This window comes from Alosa pseudoharengus, unplaced genomic scaffold (genome assembly GCF_046254945.1).
Source record: "Alosa pseudoharengus isolate Yale_2024_CS ecotype anadromous, Long Island Sound unplaced genomic scaffold, YU_APseudo_1.1 YU_APseudo_1.1_scf_13, whole genome shotgun sequence".
Lineage (NCBI taxonomy): Eukaryota > Metazoa > Chordata > Actinopteri > Clupeiformes > Clupeidae > Alosa > Alosa pseudoharengus.
In genome coordinates, this window is record NW_027468598.1 from 3,880,036 (window position 1) to 3,905,417 (window position 25,382).

A 25,382-nucleotide genomic window follows, 5' to 3' on the forward strand; every position below is an offset into this window, starting at 1 on the left:
GGACATGATCAATTTTAACGTACTCCTCCTAGACGGTTGATCCGATTCATGTCAAAGTTGGTATACATGATGCCGAGATGTTCCTGATTATAAATTGTGAAGTTTTTTTTTGATATGTTGTAATTTGACGAAATGGCGAAATTATTAATTTTAATACCCTTCCACATAAACAATAAATGTGTCATAATTCACCATGCATGGCTTGAAATGTTTTAAATTTCACAGGTCATTGAAGACCATGTTAATGGTAATATTCACATGCCCATAATGCATGTTTGGCATAGCGCCACCAACTGGCAACAGAAAGAATGACAATTATACTGATGTCACTTGATCAATTTGAACATACTCCTCCTAGACGGTTTTGCAGATTCATTTGAAATTTGGCAAACATTATGCCAAGATGTCGCTGATGTTGAATTGTGAATGGATTTTGGAATGTTGTAATATATTTGATATGATTTTAATATCTCACCACATAAACAGGAAATGTGTCATAAATCACAGTGCATTGAATGAATGGTCTGAAACTTCTCAGGTTAATAGTGTAATGATTATGATGATATCCAGACCCCCAATGGGCCTGCCTGGCATAGCGCCACCACCTGGCCATGCAGGAAATGTGCCAGAAATGGACAATGCCTTAAGTGATTGATCTGAAAGTTTACAAACATTTTGGATATCATTATTGTGATGATATTCACATGTGTAAATTCCATGCCTAACATAGCGCCACGATCTGGCCATCCAAAAAGTGTATCAGAAATGTTCTTTGCTTAAAATGAATGGTCTGAAATTTCTCAGGTTAATATATATTATGATTATGATGACAACCAATGGGCCTGCCTTGCATTGCGCCCCCACCTGGCCAAACGAGTAAATGTGGCAGAAAATAAAATACAAAAACAAATAGCACACGCATCAAATATGTACATTTCACAAACGCACTACGTCGGTGCTTTGTTGAATTCCGACATGTCACGGGTTGCGGCCCGCAGGTGCTCGGGCCCGCCATTGCCGCTTGCGGCTATATTTTATTATTGTTATTCTACTTTTTTGCTTTCCTGTTTTTGAGGTGGTTAACATGGTCGAAAACTCTTGAAATTTGGCACACACGTCAGGTGTCACGCATCGCAGTTAGGTACAAGAGCTTGACCCCGGGCGTGGCCCAGGGACTCGCTAGCGCCCCCTTAGGTGACTGATCCCGTGGTTGGCAAATATTTTGAGGTGGTTAACATAATCGAAAAGTCTTGAAATTTGGCACACACATCAAGTGTCACACAAAGCAGCTAGGTAAAAAAGCTTGGCCCCGGGTATGGCCCAGAGGCTCGCTAGCGCCCCCTTACGCCCCCTTAGATGACTGATCCTGTGGTGGGCATATACTTTCAGCTACACACACCAAATTTGGTAGGTGTCTGTATCTCCCCAAGATGAACAACTTTCGTATGTACAATGCATTAGCCACGCCCAACAGGAAGTGAGGTATTTGGGATTTTGTGCAGACTAATATGTGATGAAATATGTAATGAATCATGATGCCAAAAGAGGTGCTTCCCATGGGTGAAAACGCATGAAATTTGGCACACACATCAAGTGATACAGTGAATAGACAGGGATAAAAGCTTAGCACCGGGCGTTGCCCAGGAACTCCATAGCGCCCCCTTATGTCACTGTGACTTGTGGTTGGCATATAGTTTTAGATACACACACCAAATTTGGTGGGTGTATGTAACTCCCAAAAACAAACAACTTTTGTATTAACATGCCATTAGCCACGCCCACAAGAAGTGAGGTAATTGGGATTTTGTGCATTGTGGACATGATCAATTTTAACGTACTCCTCCTAGACGATTGATCCGATTCATGTGAAAGTTGGTATACATGATGCCAATATGCTTCTGATTCTAAATTGTGAAGCTTTTTTTGATATGTTGTAATTTGACGAAATGGCGAAACTATGAATTTTAATACCCTTCCACGTTAACAATAAATGTGTCTTAATTCACCATGCATGACTTGAAATATTTTACATTTCACAGGTCTTTGAATACCATGGTAGTGATGATATTCACATGCCCATAATGTATATTTGGCATAGCGCCACCACCTGGCAACAGAAAGAATGGCAATTACATTGATGTTACATGATCAATTTTAACATACTCCTCCTAGACGGACATTATTTTACCTTGTGTGTTTTATGTTTTCTTTTTTTTATGATCTTTAATTTTTTTAAACTATTTTTTGACTGTTGCGCTTCTATGCTTTTATCTGCTATTACTTTTTGGCTATGTTTATGTAAAGCTAATTGAATGACCTCTGTGTATGAAATTCACTGTACAGTATAAATAAAGTTGACTTGACTTGACATGGGTATCATGAACATGCCCCCAAAGTTTAGCAGTGTAAAGTAACCACATTTAAAAAGTAGAAAGGATAAACATATATGTATATGTATACATATGAATACTTATTGCAAGGCCAACCAATTATACAATAATACTGGCACCAAAATATAAGTAAAGTGAAAAAGGAGAGTAACCAATATAACCCTCCACAAATCTTACCACAAGGAAGAGTCCACGCCCAAGTCATCAGAATATCACCAAGATAGTTTGGGTGACGAACCCATCCAAACCAGCCAGACACTAACAGATTCTGCCCAGTGGGACTTGAAATAGTTTTCAGACCTACAGTTGATTCAGAATAAAATAATAACATGATGAAAGATGGCATACTACCAAAATTGGTATATATATATATACATATAGTATAGTATTTACTTGAAATAGCAGGATCACTGGGGTCTTTCCGGAAACGACCCTTTTGATCATTGGAAAAATGATAAATGACCAAACCTACACCTATTTAGAAATAGATATAGACATAAATAGATATAGTTAATAGAAATAAAACTATTATAAACATTTCTATTTTGCACATTTTCGGATATAGCTGTATTCCAAGGATAAAGTAGATAAGGTGTTATGTACACAAGTACCATAGAGAAGACAAATGAGAATGCCAGTGGGGATATTGATCTGTAAAGGCCTATGGAAAAGGAAGAATGCAGGAGTGCTTGAACAAAAGGGAAGGTAAATGTATTCTCCGTGGATCATGAGGAAGCCAATACCCTCATTTGTGAATTCCCTGGTGGGCAAAACTGAGGCCTGCGTGAGATGCAACACAAAATATGAAAATATGGTCTTTAATGCATTGTCAACATCCTCGTTTTAAGCAGACATAGAATGGAAAACCTCTTTTACCTTGGCTTTCTTGAATAAGGTGTCGATACTAGCTAAGCGTGAATGGCACTAGGTATCTGATACAATGGGGCATTTTATTCCCCAGCCTTGAGGAGACATAGCACTTACAGAATCCCCCATAGACATGTGTGGGGACAGTTTGTAACGACAAGCAGTTGCCTACACATATCCTGCCTCCTTCCTGTTATGTAACCATGGAAATGGCATGATGGGCGTTTTGCCTTCTGTTTACTTCCCTATCACAATGGTAATGACCCTTATCACGAATGTTGGTGCATACGCAGTGAGCAAGTTAAAAATGATGTCTTTTTAGCCTTATTTTAGCTTGTTAGTCTGAAATAACTGCCTGGAGATGTTACCTGAGTGGCAAGACCTGCCTATGAAGACTTTTTGAAAAGACTTGCTAGAGGACTTTTTGACAAACCAAATTTGTATACCTTCTACGTGAGAACAATGCAAAATACTGTTCATGTCATCTTATAACAAACAATGTGTGAAGGAGGGAAGTATAGTTGTTTGACAAAGATCTGATACAACTAAGAGAACTTCTCTATTTTGATATGTGTACCTTTACTCAGCTGAGGCTTCTGCAAAATTCCAGAATTGAATTTGGCTCTTAAATTCCAATTCAATTCTTGAATTTCACTTGCATTTCAATTGAGGTAGCAAACAGGAAGCAGAGTTGCAATTCGAATTGTGCACAACCCTGTAATACTCAGGCAGATTACTTTAAGAGGAAAAAGGTAAACAAGCAATCGAAGCCTTTGTTTATTTCAATTTACCAACCTCGTCTATAAAGAACTCCACTATGTAAAGAAGTTGAAAGATCACCACGAGAAGCATAGGGAGAGAAACTAGTCCGTCTCTTTCAATCTCAGCCAATAGATAACATATCATTACTATTCCCTGCACATGTAACAAGATAAAATGGTTAATTAGATTATGAGGAATGACATAAAATTCAAGGTCATTTCTGTATGTGTCATTGTGCAATAATGCTCCAATTTACCCATCCCATAAATCCAATTCTGACCATGAAAAACTGTTTCATGTCAATGCCAGCAATCCGAGGGCTAATCTCCTTACCAAGAGAAAAGTCTCGAAGCAGTCCTGTGAGAAAATAAAAAGGAGACTACAGAAAAAACATTTCATGAAAATATAAAAACATCTCCTAAATGGAATGCTGTAAAAGAAAATTCACTGACCAGTTTTCGTGTGAATTTCATTTGATGTTTGCTGTTTACATGAGTGCAGATATACAACTATAGCCATGAGTAAAGAGACCACGCAACAGGCATACATGAGAGAATAGACTCTGTTTATGATCAGACATGCCTGGAACACACAACCACTCCACATCCCCACCAGGACAGCTGAGCTCACAACAAATGCATGCAAACCTGTTGGAGAAAATAGAAAATACATTCAATCATACAAACCTCAATAGCCAAATATAATAATGTGTGTCGGAAAAACATCAGTTTTAATCTATTAAAGGACAACAGGACAAAGGAAAATAGATCTCTGTTTCTCAAGATTACTGAGTACTGTCGGTATGAAAAAATCGGTGCTACCTAGCTCAAGTTGCTGCAGCTGACAGCTAGAGCAGCCAGGCAGCTACAGTGCTACACTCTGGGGGCATCTTTAAGATCAGGTAGGTAGGTAGATAGCACTGACCCCCCCCCCCCTTTTCCCTTTCATACCGACATTACTTGGTAACCTCGAGAAACAGAGATTTATGTGAAAAATAGTCTGAATTCTCCTTTGAGAGTCATTAGGCTTTAGGGGTGTGAATCTCTCATGTAAAAGACGATACGATTCGCATCTAGATACATGGGCACGATTCGATACAAGAAAAGATACATGTTCATAAAAAACGATTCAGTACGATTCGATGCGATTCGATGCAGTTCAAGAATGGAAAGCATTCTGAAAGATTTTTTATCATTTGCTCAAGGTGCACATTAATTTTATATGATCAGTTATCATGGTCATGGTTGTCAATTAGGCAAAAAAATGTGTGAATATGATTATCTAAACTGAGGTTTGTTTCATATACTGTACTGTATTAAAATGAAAAAAGAATAGTCTACATTTCAGTCAAACACAGCAGCCAAATACAACATATTTTTTATAGACTTTATAGATTTTATAGTTAGCCTATATCTGATTGTTTTCATGGAGCTGTAGCCTTGTTGAGGTAAGACAATACCGAAATAAAATAAAACAGTGCTTAAGACACTCTTGGCCTTTTCTCATATAGCCTACAAGAATAAAACAGGCCTACATATCAATGAACTCTCTGGGTTTATTTTGTTTCAACGGTAGACCTAATGCAGAAACCTATGATTCCACAAGTCTGAGTGAATATGAACAAAATAATTGGCTAATAATTTGTGCATCGTTTTAGCAAAAGGTCAAATTATTATTTAACATTAAGGAAATCCCTTCATCAAACGTAAGGCTATACTATACAGACTAGCGTTGCTGTTTAGTGTTTAATTTCGCGCTGGATTTTGAAAAACAAAAGAGTAAAAACTGTACAACAAACGACCGAGTGCGAGTTGTCACGTGCTTAAGTTGCAGTAGATGTATGGGTAATGAGGTCATTTGACAACTTTGGGCAATGAATGTAGCCAAAAACGAACTGCATTACCCACAATTCCGTGCCACGTATAGTTTCAAAACCGGACGTGGGATGAACGCGCTGCTTGGAACGTAAATGAGAGTCTGAGCGAGCAGAAAAGGTTGTGAACCGATTCGTAACAAGTAAATCGATATAACGACCAGTTCATTTCAGTTTTATTCCGATACGGGGCTTCACGTATCGATGTAGCCGTATCTTACACATTAAAAACGGATACGTATCGGTTAATCTTTACACCCCTATTAGGCTTAAATACTTACTGTTGCAATTGTATTTTAAGACCTTTCCATTGCTACCCTTTCCACCAAGTTCTACCTACAAAACAAAGACACATTATAGTTGTCTTTTATTGATGTCATGAGAGAGGAACAGCATATTGATTACCTAAGATTACTATTTATTCCTTGTGATTTGTGATTTTTGCTAAATGAGGACACACATTCACAATTTCAAATATAGAAATAGTGTTGTGCACACTTCACATGGTTGTGATAAATGTAAACATACATGCACAGTGTTTTTCTCCTTTAAAGAACCAAGGTTACAGCAGTACATTCTCTTTATTACAGTGCATGAAAATGCACTGTACTGTTATCATTAGGCTTCTTATTACCGCGCTGGTGAAGTAAATTTGTGTCAACGATTCCCAGGATACTGAAAGACCAGGCTGCATGAAACTTAGTGGGCATGTAGCCCCACAAGGATGACACAGAACCATTGTTTTTCGTTTTGATCCGTCGCCCACCCGCCGCACCGGGCCCCTCGAAAGAAGGGTAGGCCAGACACCGTTTTGAATAGCTCGAGAACCGTAAGGTCTAGCATGATCAACTTTTTTTTGTATGTTGGGTCTCAAGGGGCCATGTCAACCCATCCTATATCCACTCATTTGAGGTATAGCACCACCTAGTTAAAACTGAAAAAGCAAAAACGAGGCATTGCAATCGCAGATATCTTTGGCTGATATGTTTGAAACTGCACAAAATTTGAAGGGTAGGATCATGTTCCAAGGGTAGGATTAATGCATGCCAAGTTTCGTGGAAAAATTATATAGGCTTTAGGTCTATATATTTTTTTTTTGGTCAGCTCAGTCAGAGAGGGCAAACGTGCAGTTTAAGCTATATATTTTACCATTGCCATAGCAAATTGAACTTTACGTTTGTGGCATTGTATTGGAACTATGATAAAATTATCATAGAGGTTCAAATAGCATTGGGTTTTGTCGGTTCCTGTGCGTAGCCTACTGGCAGCGCTCTGTGTGTGTGTGTGTGTGTGTGTTTATGTGATAGCACTACATCAGGTAATTGCTTGTAGACATAAAAATGTACACTGCATGCCTAAGGTATTGGGTTTTTGGCAACGCTCTCTCTTCACATTTCAGTCGCACCCTGACCGTTTTAAATCTGGTGCCGGGTCTGATTTAATTTAACATAATTAGAGAGCATACAATATTGAGAAGCATTGTTCCGTGTATTGGTGTTGCATTAATCCCATATACTGTACATCGTTTGGCCATCCTTTTCAACTCTAAGAATTACTATGTATCTGTGAGCTCTTCCCGAAAATCTTGCACAGTGTACCTTAAGCAGACTTCAATTATTCAGTGACTTACTGGGCCAAATGGTAAATAGTAGAGAGTTCCCTGCAGTACAGTATATATGAGAACTACAAACAGTATTGTCCAGTCCCACAATGGCATGTTTGTGTCACCCAACAGGGCCCAGGGCTCAGACGGACGGCGACAGCCTTCGTACAACAGTGTTAGTGTTGGTGTCATCAGGGTGCACACTCTAATTATGCCTGTGAAAACATTGGAGAGATAGATGTTGTAGCCCAGTAGACAGACAGACAGTAGGGTTGCCATGGTATACCAACATCATGGTCTACTGTGGTGGAAGCTCTCACGGAAAGTGCTCCATGTGTCGTCCTGCTGCACCTTCTTACTGCATTTTCCATCACTGCATTTGTTGTGTTGTTCCTCATTTCTGGCGCAGTGTGTTGCAGCACTTCCATTAAGCTGACAGGGGAGATTGAGTAGTTTGTAGATGATGGTTATGTGCAGTTTAACAATTGTGTTCAAATTTTAGTGAGTGTGTGTGAGAGGGAAAGAAACAGAGCATGTCTCACCTGCTTTAAATGTGTGTGTTCACTCATCTTGTACTGTTCGGTTCAACCTTGGTTTAACCTTGACAGCAGAATGAGACATTTAGCACTTTTTTATCTTTTATGTCATACTGTACCTCTTTCAATCCTTGCAACGCTGGGCTCCGTTTCCATGTTTGTATGTACAGTCAATTTACCACTCTGCCTTACTTGTGAACAGTGTTGTTAAGTTATTGGAAATTAGTAATTAGTTACAGTTACTAGTTACTTCTTTCAAAAGTAATTGAATTACTTTACCAATTACTGTATATCAAAAGTAATTAGTTAATAGAAAAAGTAACTTTTGAGTTACTTTTGTCTGCTTTTAAAATGTCATGGGGAACAGTACTGAAGTCACACACACAATAAACATAATTTTTAGACCTATTTACTGTAGTCTCAACCCTTCAAATCAAACAGTAGCCTTGTACATGAGTTCTCAAACTTTTCTAACCCCAAACATTCTACATGAAGGCCCCCCTGACCTTGTTTTAAGCCACCCTCACCATATGGTTTGATAAATATACTGCCTACTACCAGCCTACTACTACTAGTATGCTAGTACCACTAGGCCTAATATGCACGGTGGTGCACTGACTCCTCTTCAGTTTCCCCACAGTGACATGACTCAGTGCAGTGCTTAACCTGTTGTTACTCTTCAGGCTACCACTTGGGGTTTAAGAGATGGAAACAAAAGGGAAATGCTTTTAAAATGTCCATTTAAATTGTAGCCTAAACTGTTGCATGTTTTACATCAGAAATAAGGAAGAATGTGAGGAGACTGCTATTAACTGTAAAGAATGCATCTGCAATGGAAACACGAAACACAATTGTGGGAAACACTGCTAAGGTCAGGCGATGTTAGATCAGAAGCAGCATATGTGCATCTGTCATCTTGTCTGCTGAAGTCGTTCATTTTTCACACAAGATAACCAGAGTAACGCAAGTAACAAACCCATTTAAATTCAGTAATTGTAACTGTGTTACTTGATTAAAAAAATGACTTTGTTACATGCTTGTTACCGCTAAAAGTAGTGGAATTACAGTAACATGTTACTTTATAATGTGTTACTCCCAACACTGCTTGTAAAGCACTTTGGGTCAACTCCTGTTGTTTTTAAATGTGCTTTATAAACAAAGAGACTTGACTTGAATTACTTTCACCCCCACCCCTCATGAAAATGATGCATACAATTCTTTACATTTTTCTATGAATGACAGAAATCAAGTGATATTTGTGCACCAGTCTACCTATCTTTAAAGCATTTACAGTGCAGATGAAATACTTTCTGAAAGTCAGTCAGTACATTTGTCTTTCAGTTGAATCACACAGTACAACACAAACGGCATTGGATATCACACCCTTATGTGTCTGGCTAAAGACACCTCTATTTATGCATAAAAGGCAGATGATGTATGGTGAGGTATGGAAGCCACATCTAAAGTTGACTGGTATTTAGCAGATGGCTTTATCATAAGTGACACAGACTCAAAACGGTGGGTTTGGACCCAGGCCAACCTTTTGTCAGTTACGTTACCACTGCTCCACCACACCCATACATACCTATGCTCAGCGGCCTATATTCATGCCTACATTTAGACATTTGCCATTCAGCACATTACCAGGTACAGCTCGTATTAGAGGAGGCTTCTATAAGACTACAGGTGAAGCAGTGCTTCACCAAAAAAAAGTAAAAAACAAAACACAAAAAAATATTATAATAATCCCAATTTTACTCCTTTGAAACAGAAATACAGTCACTAACACAAGCTTTTTTCCTGAAATCAATCAATGTAAGTGAAATAGTCCAGATGACAGAAGGTGAATCCGGAAATGTTGAGTACACCAAAGTTTTATGATAGAAATATACATTATGGGTCCCCAGCATGCAGAAACTGCCGGATGCTAATTTGCATAATGTTGGGCAATTTGTGTTAAGCTAATTAGCATAAATGAGCATAATCACCTATATTGATCATATTATATAGGAGCTGCTTGGCCAAAATGGACAATGTTAGTATGTTTTTAGGGGTTAGATGCTGAGTCCATATCTGACATTTTCAAGATTCCAAATCACTATTTAAACATGGTTTGGTCACGTTCTTACTTTCATTAAGCTGATTAAGCTGAGTTTTTGGGGGCGATTTAGACAGATTTTTTTAGACGGAGGATAAAAATGTTCAGTGTTCAGGAATAATTTGGATCCTCAAGTTATTTCTGAATTCCACAATAATTTTGGAAATTGCTATTCACTGGCCCGCTGCTGTGACTCACAATTGAATAACAAAGGGAAGAACTAGCCTCTACTACTCCTCACTGTCCTCATCCATTGTCCTGTCGTCATCTTCTCCAGACTCTTCATCCCTGTCCTTCTGCTCTTTTTGCTGTGTAAATATATTGCAACATGTAACATCACTGCCTTTGCAGAAACAATAATTACTACAGGCCAGGCCTGCAGCTGCACAGCTGCACTGTCCAGATACATGTATACACAGTTTTAACCCAGCTTTGCATTTACAGCTGATAACATCTAACAAATCAGGAGGAGCAACAGGACTTGAATCGAGGGTGGGCGAGTTCCTCTCCTCTCTTCATCCCTGTCTTCTTACTCCATTCAAACGCGGTGATATCCACAGCCGGTGGATCAGGACAGTCTGCTGCTTTCCAAAGCAGCACCTGTAGGGTACGTTTTCCATGGAGGAGCAAGTTGCGTTCTGTAGGAGACAGTGTCTTCAGTGCTGGAGGAGCCGGGAGTGGGAGACCTCACCGCCAGGGATGGATTACTGCACGGGCCTACTGGGCCCAGTCCCAGGGGCCCAAGGGGTCAGGGGGCCCTTAAGCCCAAGCCTTTGCATGAAATCGTTGCCTCAATATCAACACATCAGGATGTAGGCTATGAATCTGATTGAATTTAGTATTGGCCATCCCCAAAATGCACCAGAATACAGGAAATCACATCAAACAAATTAAAACATTTCTGAGGGAGGACCCCCAAACCCCCCTTCCACATGTGACAATTAGTGGGGGGCCCTTAATACATCTGGGCCCAGGGGCCCGAAAGTTCATAATCTGTCCATGCTCACCGCTAGGTGGAGGCCCAAGCAAGAGGATCCGAAGAGAGCCCTTGTAAGGGGTACTAAAAAGCTTACAGAGGCCTTCAGTAGAAGCCGCGGGAGGAGACCAGCTGTCGCCTGGGCCTGGCTACAGGAGGAGTGCTTGCCTGAAGAGTGTCTCCATGCAGTGGCCACGGCGGAGAAGGACTTCATGCGACCGGGAGAGCGGCCTGAGGAAGCGGCCTTGGAAGATGAGGTGGTGACGCCGGCCTGGGCGCTGACTTCACCGCGAGGAGCCCCTGCCCCCGCAGGGCGGCTTTAGGCTGGAGTTGGCGGTGGCCCTGGCTGCGGAGCAGGTGGAGCGGCAAGGAGGTGGTGCCTTGAGGCACGACGGTTGGGCAGCTTCGGCGGAAGGGCCCTCTGAAAAACTGAACTGTAAGCCTTTGGGTGCGTGTGGGAGGCACCATGCTGTGCAGGTGCCTATTCGAGTTGGCCTGTTCGCCGGCGCTTTTTAGAAAAATAAGGCGGGGAAAAAAAGTTGGTTGTGTGAAATCCGATGGCACGAGCCAGATAGAAGGTCTAGGCCTTGGCGCGACCGTGGTGGAGTGGAGCGGCCGGGAGCAGCGGAGGACAGCTCTGCGACAAGGCAGCAGAGGAGGGACGCCAACGTCGGTAGCTGTAGCCTGATTGCGCAAAGTGGTCCGGCTGCGATGGAGCTGGAGTCTGCCGCCCCAACTGGTGAGACGACGGAGCGTAGCATCGGAGTTACGGTGCTCAGTGCCGGGGAGTCTGTGGCAGTGGAGGCTAGGCCGCGCCAGGTGTTGGAGGAACGCCGTGGTTAGGGATGTAACGGTATGAAAATTTAACCTCACGGTTATAGTGACCAAAATGATCGCGGTTTTCGGTATTATTATGGTATTTTTAAAAGTGTGTTCAATATGTTTAGAAAGCACTGATAGGCCTACATAAGGTGATAGTTTAAATAGTTAAAATAGTTTAAAAAAGTGTCCCGTTGTGCTTATCGCTTAACTTACCCTACCATGACTTGGAGGTTGCTATTACTGTTATTTGGATCCAATGAGTGAGACCAGGCTTGGAATTTCACCATTCTGGGGGCAAGGCCACTTGGCCTTCAGTTGGGCATATTTGGTGGAGGGCACAAAGACCACATAGGCTATAAAAATTATCAAAGTTGTATAGCCTATTCACTGCAGTAGACCTGACATGACATAGAACTGCAAATCATCTGATCATCTAGGCTAATATTTACAGATATCTAGGCTATATTTAACATTTATTATGACCGCCGCGCAGTGAAGCGGCGGTCATAGGTTTAGTCAGAATATTATTTTTTTTTTTTTTTTCGCATGCCCAAATTTCCATCAATGAGTCCCGGGACACTGAAAGACCGGGGTACACGAAACTTGGTGGGCATGTAACCCCACATGGATAGCATGGAACCATCGTTTTTCGTTTTGATCTGTAGCCCCCCCGCTGGACTGGACCCCCCGAAAGGAGGGTAGGGCAGACACATTTTCTGTGAATATCTCGAAAACCGTAGGGTTTAGGAGGACCATTTTTTTTTTGTATGTTGATCTCAAGGGGCCATGTCAACCCATTCCATAACCACTCATTTCATGTATAGCGCCACCTAGTTAAACACAAAAAAGTAAAAATGAGGTGTTGTAATTGAAGGTATCTGTGACCTAACATAGTCAAAACTGCACGAAATTGGAAGTGTAGGATCATTATGACACCCTCTGTATGCACGCCAAATTTTGTGGAATTCCGTTAATGGGGGGCCACACAATAAATTAATTTATGTTACTATACACCAGGGGTATTCAATTAATCTTCAGCGAGGTCCAGTTACGGAAAATTTCCTCAAGCAAAGGTCCGGAGCATCATAATGTTTAACGTGCGTGTTTAGGATATGTATATGTATGTATGTATAATATTAGGATGGATGGATGGAGCCTAGTTCTAGATAGATAGATACTTTATTGATCCCCAAGGGGAAATTCCAGAAATAGAAGATTGTAGGCCTAGGCCTAATGTTTAATGTGAAATAAAATAAGTAGCCTAAAAGGCAACATTCGAAATGAGGAGAAATAAGGCAATATAAGAGTAGCCTAATTGGGGAGAAAAACTGAGTAGCCTTAGCCTGGTCCTTACCGCCTGTGACTACGTTTCTCTTCGTCATACACCATACGTGCGAGGCTGAAATCAAATTTTGGCCGGAAGTACGTAGGATGGTAACACCAGGCTAGAGTAGCCTTGGCTATTTTTAAGATCTTAACGTGAACTTAAAATAACATTTGAGCTGAGACAAGGATGGATATTCCACAGCTGGTTCCTTGAACCCATTAATCAGCAAGTTTAATTTTTTGTTTTTTTAGGTTGACCCGAAATCCTGGAAACCCAGGAATATCACGCTGTTGGGCAGTGAATGCATGTAAGCTTAACTAGATTGTGGTGGATCAATCATATTGCCTTCTTAAATCGTAAACTATTCTGTGGTCTCAGTTCACTGTTGAATGGGCCTAGCCTACCCTATGCATGCTCAAAATATATGCTTTGTCTAGTAGAGGTGCTTCAAATTGGCGCTTAAAATCGCCTGTCTCAGAATATATATAGAAGAGGTCCAGGGCAATTCCGCGCAAAACTGTCACATCATATTTAGTTGGCGTTAACATGACAGTTTTGCGTGGTATTGCCCCCGTATCGTTATATAAAGCTCGGTTCTCGCTGTCTAGCTTTCTCCTCTTTGAGCAATCGATGATTTGAAAATAACTTACTTATCGTTAACTTAGATATCCATCTAATTGTTTTAGTGCTGCCACTAACGACTAATTTTCTAACGACTAATCTTTCGACTAATTTTTCGATTATTCGACTAATCTAAACGACTATTTTTTTTTAAATCAAGTGTTTGTTATTTTGTTGTGTACGTTTTATTTTGAACTCAACTAAAGGGAAAACGTAAAATATATATCACCCTACTTTTTTTAGAAACAGTATTACTGTAAGTAAACTGTTCAAAAACATTATGTATTGAAAAAAAAAACACCCATTTAAAATGCTACCTTCAGATCTACAGTAATGTCAGACCTTTGATAGACTTTATTTGTATGCCAGTGTTGCCATCGACATAGACAACTTCTTTGACCTGAGGCCCGGTCATGGCATACTTTGGGGTCATAGGGCCCACCTACATGAACCCACCCCCCATCAAATTATCATTATATCACATCAAAATTATTATTGTTATGCTATATTGTTATACATGCACTTCAAAGCAGCCAGTGTTTAAAGTGCTAACATTGTTCACAAAAAGTTTGAAAACATGCACATCAGAGGACTGCTTTACTAATGTAAAATATAATTAGAATAGTTCCATTGCTTTTGCATGGTTGCATGATAAATACTTCTCAAAACAACAGCAATTATATGGGTGTCATCGTTTTGGGATGTTTCCCTCATGCAAGCATCATATACTGGTAGGCAAATGGAAAGACATATTTAATTATGCCACAAGCTTTTGGCCACGTTATTCAAATTTGACTATACAATACTCTAGATAGTGTATTATAGTCTGTGCTCTGTTTTTATGGAAGTTGCATAAATCCACATTGTTCTATTAAATGTAGTTTCATAATTAAATAGCTTTCCAATAGGTTGAATTGGAGATTTGCTACCAACGTTATCAAGTGGTTTCAGTTTCTCTCGCGCATTGAATGAACGCTCATACCACCATTTAATTGTATGCCTCTATGTTTGATGACACCAAATTAGCAAGTAATTCATACTGATTGCAGAAAAGTTTGTTTTCTTTTTCTGTCGGTCCGCGGTTCCTTGATCAATTGCGCAGCAAATTATCAGACGAAGCCCCGGGAATAATTTCACTCCGCGGCTCCGGACCAGCCATAGACATATACACTAGATGTCGCCTTGACTACTGCTGTTCATTGGAACGAATGCGTCAATCGAGACGCCATCTTGCTTCAGTGATCCACTCCTCTATAATGCATTAGCGTCAATCTGGGCAAAGATCTAGCGAAAATAAAATCACCATAAATCGTCAAAATCTCAAGCAATTATCTAGTTTTTTGGGTTGTTCCAACTGACAGGCATGTATTTATGGTTGAGTCTAGAGAAAACTAAGCTTAAGACGATAATAAAGATACATTTTACCCGTCTAGCCCCATAGACTCCCATTCATTCTGCACTAGCTAGCGGCGGCCCCTAGAGGAACAATGAGTAAACTGAAACCAGGTTCGATACAATGAAAGTAAACAGGCTCTTCTAGACAGGCTCTGGTTGAGGCCACATACCCCTCGTCTCGTTTACTCATGTAGATCTGTAGAACATTTACCTCTGCTACTACATAGGCTACGCCAGTCGTTACTTTTATAATCATGGGTCAGTGCCATGGGCAAACGAGATGTAGCTGAATTCATAAATGACAAAGCCATGAGAAAGGTGATTTTCTTACGTTTCAACAACAAAGAAGCCGATCTGCCATCATTGTGAGAAGTTCCCAAATTTGTCGCTAATCGCTAAAAAGGTTTTCTATCGCTGGGGATGGCCAAACGTCGCTAAATAGGTAACGCTGACAATACAGGAGAACTAGTTTAGCGCTTCAGATCCCTGTACAAAGATGGCGGCGGTGTTGACGCATGCTGAGAAGCAGAAGGCGACATCTAGTGTATATATCTATGCGGACCAGCAATGTCCACGTTACGGCCGGTGCTGGTCCGCGTGGCCCATAGTTTGAGAAACGCTGGACTTTGAAAGGCGACAGGAGTTGAGGACTTTGCAAATGAGCCTAACATCAGCATGTTCAAAACAAGTAAGCTACAGGCACTTTGCGCGTCTTACCACATAGGTTACTTCACTTTATCAGTTGGCTTGAACGCTAACAAAATATGCGTCGTGACTTATTGACCATGGGAAATGACGCGCACCTTGATTGTTGATATCACGGGCGGCGGCATATTCGGTTTAACGTTTTTTTGTATGAATGAATTACAGTAATGACACGCCGTTGCGTTGTCAACGTGAGACACTTCACTTCATTTATTTCAATTTCCACAATAGGCTACTATATTAGTCAGAGTCTGGACTAGCGTAACTAGCTTAGCTCCCCCCACTTAGCTCTGCCTAATAATTAATTGCGCTGAAATCAGGTAGGCACGCAGCTTTGCTGCTGGCGTTAACACTTGCGTGCATAGTGGGGTTTAAAACATGCCAACGTCTAAGTAGCCTGTTTAACATCCAAAGACAGTCATTGTACTTTTCAAGAGTTAATAACATAGAGTTAATATAACATTACAGCCGTGTGAGACCAAAAATAAATAGGCGGTCAATAGTAAAAAAATTGCCGTCGACTAATTTTCATGGTCGATTAGGTCGACTAAGTCGACTAATCGCGGCAGCACTAAATTGTTTCTCGTCCCGTCTCCTCTCGCTCGTTTCAGGCTATCAGTCTCTTCTCCATAGTAGGCTACTTTACTCACTGACTCGACTTTATCAGAATTCACAGATTTCACTGGCTGAGTATAGCAGCAAGCGAAATGATGGTTCCTGAAGCTCCTGAAGTAAATGCTGTTATCCTAACCAACGAAACATTTAGCGCAGCTTTGAAATCTTACGTGAAAATCTAAATTAGGCTATTATGGTCTGGGTCCGGATAGGATCATGTCACGGTCCGGACTCGGACCGCGGTCCGCCATTTGGTGATGGCTGCTATACACCAACTGGCCTGTAGGTGGCCGGAGACAGTTTTCTGTGACTATCTCGAGAACCGTAGGGCCTAGGAGGTCCACCTTTTTTATGTATGTTGGTCTTAAGGGGGCATGTCAACCCATCCCATTACCACTTATTTCATGTATAGCGCCACCTAGTTAAAAATGAAAAAGCAAAAAATTAGGTGTTTTCATCACAATATCTCTGGCTGACAAGGTCAAAACTGCACGAAATTAAAAGTGTAGGATCATTATGACACCCTCCGAATGCATGCCAAGTTTTGTGTACTTTCGTTCATGGGGGGCCTTACAATAAAATAATTTATGTGTACATTTAGTGACGTACACCAACAAGGATTCCCGGGACACTGAAAGACCGGGGTACACATAACTTGGTGGGCATGTACTTCCACATGGATAGCATGGAACCGTCATTTTTCGTTTTGATCTGTAGCCCCCCAGCTGGACTGGACCCCCCGAAAGGAGGGTAGGGCAGACACAGTTCTCTGTGAATATCTTGAGAACTGTAGGGCCTAGGATGACCATTTTTTTCCGTATGTTTGCCTCCAGGGGTCATGTTAACCCATTTCATGTGCACACATGTGCACAAACAGATACACACAAACACACATACATTCATAGTAATCATACGTATGACACATACTCACACAGCAGACATATGTACGCTTGCATGCACAGGCACATACGCAGGCACACACACAAGCACGCACACACACACACACACACACACCCACACACACTCACACACACACACCCACACACATAACATAAACATAACACAAACAATCAAGAATTTCTCAGAATTATGAACAGGCAAGATGGAGGTGGGGTTGTATAAAATTAATTTTACATGTGAAATCTATGAACTAATCATGTTTTGGTACTTGTTGTCTAGCAGATACCAGTGAGAATTCAGTGTGGATAATGCAATTTAGTGAGACAGTTAGAATCATATAGGCCTTTCAGCGTGATTTCTTTTTGTGGAAAAAATGTGCTGGACTGGGCGGCGGTCATATTTTGTACCGCTCTGTGGTACATATAGTTTTATATTTGGCCTGTTATGAAATCATGTATTGAACAATTTAAGCACAGTTCAGCTTTAAGAAACTCAAATAGCCTAGATGCATGCTTAGCATTTTGTGATCTACTTTCACAAACTCTTAGTCAGCTGTCCTCTGATTTACCGATATCTAGGCGATATTTGTAACATTTATTTTGTATTTGGCCCGTTATGAAATCATGTGGAACAATTTAAACACATTGTAAAACTTAAAGCCCAAATTTGGAGACATCCATGCATGTCGAAATTTACTGCAAATTCAAAACTGGATTACTCTGGAACGGTAGCCTGGCGAGCCAGACCCACATTATAATGTAGGGTCTGGGCACTCACCGTTCGCAGTGCTCAGTCCGAGGGTCGGGATAATCAGTTGTCTTTCAAATTCCCTCTGCACGCAATAGGACGCAATAGGATATTTGTTTTCAAGTAGCAGGGAATTCAAGCCAAACCGTTGCAACTCTGCCATCAATCATTATGTTAAGCCCAACAAACGACTCTATACACGATTTCAATGCCAGATTTAGTTTCGATTTCTAGAGCTCACAAGTCAACGGAGAGTTGCTAGACTAGCCCTGGCAGCAAATGTAATTTGCTGCCGCTAGGGGCGCGTCTAGATTTCTAGGCTACTGGAACGGCTAACTGTACAGGGGACTGCTTTACACCTTTGTGTTTGGTAAGGTCTGCTGTTTATTCTGATATGGTTTGTCATGTGTTAAACGAAAGGTTTGTGAAGTATTGCACCGAGAGGAATGGGTAGGGAGATGGACGAAAACCTTCAGTAGAATTTATGATTAAATTTAATTATATTATTTACTTTTCTCGCGAACCGTTCACCACAGCAATTCGCGGCTAACATCGTTTAAAAGCTGAGAAAAAGCTCTTTCATATGATACTTGTGATGTCTGTGTGATGAGTATGCTACTTTGCGAGTAGTTCAACTGAGAGAATAGGTGAATTTAGACGCACTTTCTTTCTTGCACTGTCACTTTCTCCACTGCGTAAAAGACTAAATTAATTTGCGCTGTGAATGCTAAGATTATTTTGACAGGCCAAAGGCTAAATAAAAATCGCTATTAGTAGGACGCAAAGCAGAATATTGAAAGAAGGGCACCAAGGCCACCGTGGCCTGTAAACCTCTGATTTTCAAAGGGACATCACGGCCAACGCAAGGGGCAACGACGTGGCCGCCGTGAAATTCCTACCCTGAGTGAGACCAAAGTAAGTGTTCGAAATAAAACTTTAGGCTATGTGTTCTTCTGATAACGTGAGTGGAATGGATTTAATGTGGACGCGAACATAAAAAGACGCAGAGTGGCTAAATGATACAGTGCAAGTTTTGCGGTGAAAATGTTCTGCCTTTTAAAATCAATCCAAACCTAATCCAAATCGCAGTTAAATCCTCAATTAGACAACAGAATCAGTAGGGTACCAATTTTGCTTCATTGTACCAGGCCTACTGTATGTCAAAAGCAGGCTCGGATGAAGCTGGGAAGGATTAAACACACAGTTTCCACACCGTGGTAATCAACCGTGATAATTGATATTTCAAAAGAAAACGGTAATTGTTATCATCAACATTTTTATCACGGTTTATCATTATACCGGTAATCGTTACATCCCTAGTCGTGGTGGTGCACACTGCGAAAGTGCGACCTGACGGCGTTCGCTGAAGGGAGCTGGGGACGAGCGGCGATGGCCAGGTGACTGCCAGCACGCCCGCATTGGGCCACTGGTGGTTGTGGTTCCCCGGAGTGAGTAGGGCTCTTGCGGTGTGTGCACCCCACCTGCTGTGTGACAGTGTCAGAGACTTTGCTGGACTGAATGTGGGAATGCCTGCGCCGAGGACTGCAATGGCTTGTTGGGGGAGCTGTGTAACGTCAGTGTGCTGGACTGTGCTTAAGATTCCCACGATGTTTCGCGCTGGGGATTCTGGGAGAACTTTGGGGTTGTTATTGTGTGTGCTTGTGCCTGTATGGTGTGGCTACGTCCAACCCTATGTGTGTTAGGTGCGAGTGTTCTTGACTTCCCTAGCGTGTGCTATGTTCTGTGCCTATGTCCCTGCTCCCGACCTTTAATAAAGCTTTTGATTAGACAACGCTGTCTCATCAATCGTTACACTATTAAATCTGCTTAGCATCATTAGCATGCTGCACATATTTGTTAAAGCTCTTGCATTCAAGTTGAATGATCATCTCAATACCAATGTTTCCCAAAAGGGCTTGTCCCAAGGAGAACAGTAGGGGAGAGCCGGGACACTTTTTAATTAAACGTAATTTACAAAGCGATCGTACCAAACTGAAAGCTAATATTTGGTCACTAGTAAGCTACATCTGTCCTCTGTCAAATACAAATGCATTTTCAGCTTTGAACAAAACCGTTCAGGAATTATTACAGCAAAAGTGGGACGTGCGTTTTGTTTCATTCGTCCCTCCTGGTCGGGACAGTTGAAACAGCATAAGGGGACGAATGAAACATACAGTTTAAGCCATATAAACGTCCCACATCTTCAAAATGTTACTACATATCATGAATGGTACTCCCAAAAGGTGTTATTTTAGATAGATTGTTGCAGGGCTATACGTCTTCGTGCATGTCTGTTAACAATTCATTGCCATCATCGTGAAGCGTGTATGAAGCGGTTTTTGAAATATCATGTCCTGTGGATGATTCTGCCATGTTTATAGCTAGAATGGTAAGCTTTCCCATTTATATCATGTTTATATTGTTGAAAATGTCGTTTCACTAGGTTTTTACGTGGGTTAGGCCACTGCACATCCAAATAAGTAGGCTTAACGACCCATCGGCCGTCAGTCTCCATAGGATAACATGGGAAAACTAAACCCCCTACCTGGTGGGCCCAAATGTATTTTCATCTTCCTAAAACTGTTTTTCCATGTCTCACCTCCATAGATGATTGTTTAAACACAATATATTTGTGCATTTAATTAAAATACATGCAAGTACAGCCTGTTCGGGACGATTGAAACACTTGTTTCAATCGTCCCGCATACAAAAATGTGATATATGGCAATATATGAACATATATGTCAAATAACAGGGACTTATAATTTTTCTTATATGGACATATATGTGATTCAAATATTTATGTCAAACATATATTCAAAGCTATATATCCATACATGCATACAAAATATTTTAATTTCCCATATAAGATGCTATATTATCTTCATATACTAGATCCAATTATTTGTTTTCCAAATATATGGAGAAGTTTATGTGTGAATATGTGACAGACTTATATGTAGTCTCTATGTATGGTGGCATACATATCCATACACTAGATTCCACTACTTATTTTCTAAATATATGGAGAACTTTATGTGTGAATATGTGGCAGACATATTTGTAGTCTCCATATATGGTGGCATACATATCCATACACTAGATTACATTACTTATTTTCCAAATGGAGAACAGTGTGAATATATTTCTTTATGTCTTGGCGTCACAGATATGGTGTCGACTATGCTGCCTTATGTGTCAATGTTTTGTGTGGAGTGCTTTGGGTTGCACTATGTGCATGAAAAATGTGTGAGGCCAAAGCTACTTTAAATGACACTCATTCACACAGAGCACCTTAGAGCACCTTACCATACCTTACTATGCACAGAGAATCACAGGCTCAGTCCCTGCCTCAGTCAGCGCCTCTGATTTATTAATCACCACTATGTGGATACTGTTTTTAGAATTGATTTAGATTAAGTGTTAGTTAGTATAATTTGTATTTTTGTAATTTGTATTTTAGTATATTTTTATATATTGTATTAAGTGTTAGTATAATTTGTATTTTAGTATATTTAGCATATTCTTTATCTTCTACTGTCCTTACTGCTTAGTTGTGTTTTTATATTATATACTTTAATTACTCTTTCTGCTGTTAAATAATGTGTTTGTGTTGTATGTATGCTGCTGAGACCTTGAATTTCCCCTGGGGATCAATAAAGTATCTATCTATCTTATCGCATCTTGATATGCGAATGCTCACACAGCAATACCCATCCCCCACCCTGGACTGACAATTGAACTCCAACCACGGTGACTTTCAACCGTCACTTTTTGTCATGCATCCGACTGTGTAAGCTGTACAAACTCTGCTGTCATCATATCCAAGGTAAGAAAGCCTTTAGTAAACGGGAATTAGTTAGAAAATATTGTTTTTATAATGTAATGTTAACCAAATCCGTTTGTTAACAGTCTAACCATCATGTTAGAATTAGCTAACGTTAATGTTATCAATTACATAGATATATATACTGACTAGATGTCGCCTTCTGCTTCTCAGCATGCGTCAACACCGCCGCCATCTTGGAGCGGGGATCTGAAGCTCTAAACTAGTTCTCCCGTATTGTCAGTGTTACCTATTTAGCGACGCCTGGCCATCCCCAGCGATAGAAAACCTATTTAGCGATTAACAACAAAATTGGGAACTTCTCACAATGATGGCAAACTCGGTTTCATTGTTGAAACGTCAGAAAATCACCTTTCTCATGGCTTTTTCATTTGTGAATTAAGCTACATCTCGTTCGCCCAAAGCATTGACCCATGATTTTAAAAGTAACGACTGGCCTATGTAGTAGCAGACCATGTTAAAGCACGGAAGTAAATGTTCTACAGATCTACAGCAACTTCTGGTGAGATTACAACTTACATGAGTCAACGAGACGAGAGGTATGTGGCCTCAACCAGAGCCTGTCTACGGAGATCCTGCATACTTTCATTGTATCGAACCTGGTTGCAGTTCACTCATTGTTCCTCTAGGGGCCGCCGCTAGCTAGTGCAGAATGGGAGTCTATGGGGTTAGACGGGTAAAATGTATCTTTATTATCGTCAAAAGCTTAGTTTTCTCTAGACTCGACCATAAACACATGCCTGTCAGTTGGAACAACCCAAAAAACTAGATAGTTGTTTGAGATTTTGACGATTTATAGTGATTTTATTTTCGTTAGATCTTTGCCTAGATTGACGCTAATGCATTATAGAGGAGTGGATCACCGCGGCAAGATGGCGTCTCGATTGACGCATTCGTTCCAATGAACAGCAGTAGTCAAGGCGACATCTAGTCAGTATATATATCTATGATCAATTAGCTATCGATAACGTTAGCGAGCTAATATTGCTAACGTTAGCGATGTTAGCTGTTAATGTTAACTTTTCCATTAACTAACTTTACCATTATGTGGAATATCTAGAATGGCAGTTAACATCATATCCAACAACAAGCCTGTCTGAGATGTCGTTATGAATATAAGTTTTAGTTTGAATGAAATATCAGGTGTGAGTAAGTTAGCTAACCTAGCTATAGCAGCTAACTTATATTTAAAGTGGCTGCTAATAACCATGCAGGCTAACGTGAATGTTAGTAGGCCTAAATGGATCTTTAGTTTGTGAAGGGTAGTGTTAAGCCATCCTTACAACAGAAGACTTTGAAGATTTGGGAAAGATTCTTGAAAGATAGTCTTTTGAGTAAAGCTTGAATGGGGGGCATTAGTTAAAAGACTCCATTCTTTCAAGAATCTTCCCCAAATCTTGTCAAAGTATTCTGATGTATGGATCATTAGGCTACATGTTCTTCAATCTCATAGCCCTTATTTAAGCTTATTTGTGCCAAGGTGTGTGTTTATTAAAGATGCATGTGAAGGTTGTAGTGCTTCAGTGATGGTCTTTTCGGGTTGTGTGTTTTACAGCATATTAATCTTCTCTGTTCCCTGTTTGCAGGTGGTGATTTGTGAGGACTGCTGCCCTGAGAACACTGAGTGCATCATATGCCAAATCAATGTGTGCCACTTCCATAAAGGGGAAAAAAGTTTCTACCTGGAGAGTGTACTCACTGTTTGTGTGGAAAAACTAAACTTTAATAAAAGGTTAAACAAATATTTTGTGTGTTTTCTTTGGAACATCAACAATGTTATATTTATGAAATATACATATATTGTGACATATTTCTATAAATGTGACATAGCAGAACATTACATATATTTTGCAATATATTTACCTTATATGAGTGCAAATATATGTCCATAGACATATATTTGCAATATATTGGTATCCCTAGTATGCTTTGTAATATATTTGTATATCTGGGAAAATATATGTGACATATATAAAAACGGCCAATTTTGCTATATTTTGAAATATATTTGACATGTATGTGTATATATGTGACTTATATGTGTGAGGCATACATTGACATATACATAATATATGTGATTTACATATATTGCCATATATCACATTTTTGTATGGGCGACACAGACATATGACACTATAGCTTGTTTTGCTTTCCATGTAAACAAGCATGCGATATGAAATGCTGGGATTGTGGAGAACACTAAATGGTGTACTGAATAAGCATTAAGTCGAAACTTTAAGTGAAAAACACTGATTAATAATCGAAAAAATTTAACCGCTAATGAAGTTTACTTTTGCACATCAAAACTCGTTTATCGCCTGTAACTCCGTGATAAAATGACATAGCAGAAAGATATTTGGCTGATAGAAGGAGGTTAACATGCTCTATGTTTTGACCAAAGGACGTCTGTCTATCATCATTACACTCGGAAAAAACTGGATTGTTTCATTTGTCCCGTGTTTCAATCGTCCCGGCTCTCCCCTATTACCTTAAACACACACGAGGAAACTGAACAGTCCAATCAGTAGACTATGATAAGCTAGCCAACTATGCTACTTTGTTTACAATATTTCCAGGCTTCAACCAGACAGCTGAATGTGGTGGAGTTGTAATAGAAATAGTAGGCCTAAGCTATAAAGGCTAATATGCATAAAGTGTGCTGTCATAAATATCAGACATTCAGTATTCAGGATATAAGATAATACAGATATATTATATTATAATCCTCTGGTGTTCTAAGGTAGGCTATTGAAATGTCTAGCCACCCCCCAAAAAAAAAAATCAAACCGTGGGTCAAAAATCGCGATACAAATCGAATTGATAGGTTGGTGTATCGTTACAGCCCTACTGTATATCGCTACAGCCCTATCCTCCAAAAAATCTGTCTAAATTGGACCAAAAAAGCAAAATCAGCTAAATGAGAGTAAAAACGTGACCAAACCATGTTTAAATAGTGATTTTGAATCTTGAAAATGTCTGATATGGACTCAGCATCTCCAGTAAAAACCCCTAAAAACATACTAACATTGTCCATTTTGGCCAAGCAGCTCTTATAATATGATCAATATAGGTGATTATGCTAATTTATGCTAATTAGCTCAATTACACAAATTGCCCAACATATGCAAATTAGCATCCGGCAGTTTCTGCATGCTGGGAACCCATACTATATATTTTCATCATAAAACTTTGGTGTACTCAACATTTCCGGGTCCTCAATGGGGCTCTATGGGCTGTCAACAGGACTAAAACCCCAGGCGGCTCGTGGATTTTTTCCGTTTCAATTGATCCTTATGGC

At 40.2% G+C, this 25,382-nt stretch overlaps 1 protein-coding gene across 2 annotated transcripts in view; it reads right to left on the reverse strand.

The window, feature by feature from the left end:
* The window catches only part of LOC143121477 (delta(14)-sterol reductase TM7SF2), a 59,526-nt gene that overhangs the window by 28,467 nt on the left and 5,677 nt on the right, over window positions 1–25,382 (reverse strand). For both annotated transcript variants that reach the window (XM_076281842.1, XM_076281843.1), the window contains exons 2-11: window positions 8,038–8,095; window positions 7,816–7,927; window positions 7,523–7,710; window positions 6,174–6,228; window positions 4,472–4,666; window positions 4,276–4,376; window positions 4,053–4,172; window positions 3,002–3,170; window positions 2,784–2,864; window positions 2,568–2,690 (exon numbers count right to left, since the gene is read on the reverse strand). In XM_076281842.1, the coding sequence (XP_076137957.1) occupies window positions 2,568–2,690; window positions 2,784–2,864; window positions 3,002–3,170; window positions 4,053–4,172; window positions 4,276–4,376; window positions 4,472–4,666; window positions 6,174–6,228; window positions 7,523–7,710; window positions 7,816–7,927; window positions 8,038–8,064 (1,171 nt within the window). In that variant the 5' untranslated portion in view covers window positions 8,065–8,095. The remainder of the gene's footprint in view (window positions 1–2,567; window positions 2,691–2,783; window positions 2,865–3,001; window positions 3,171–4,052; window positions 4,173–4,275; window positions 4,377–4,471; window positions 4,667–6,173; window positions 6,229–7,522; window positions 7,711–7,815; window positions 7,928–8,037; window positions 8,096–25,382) is intronic.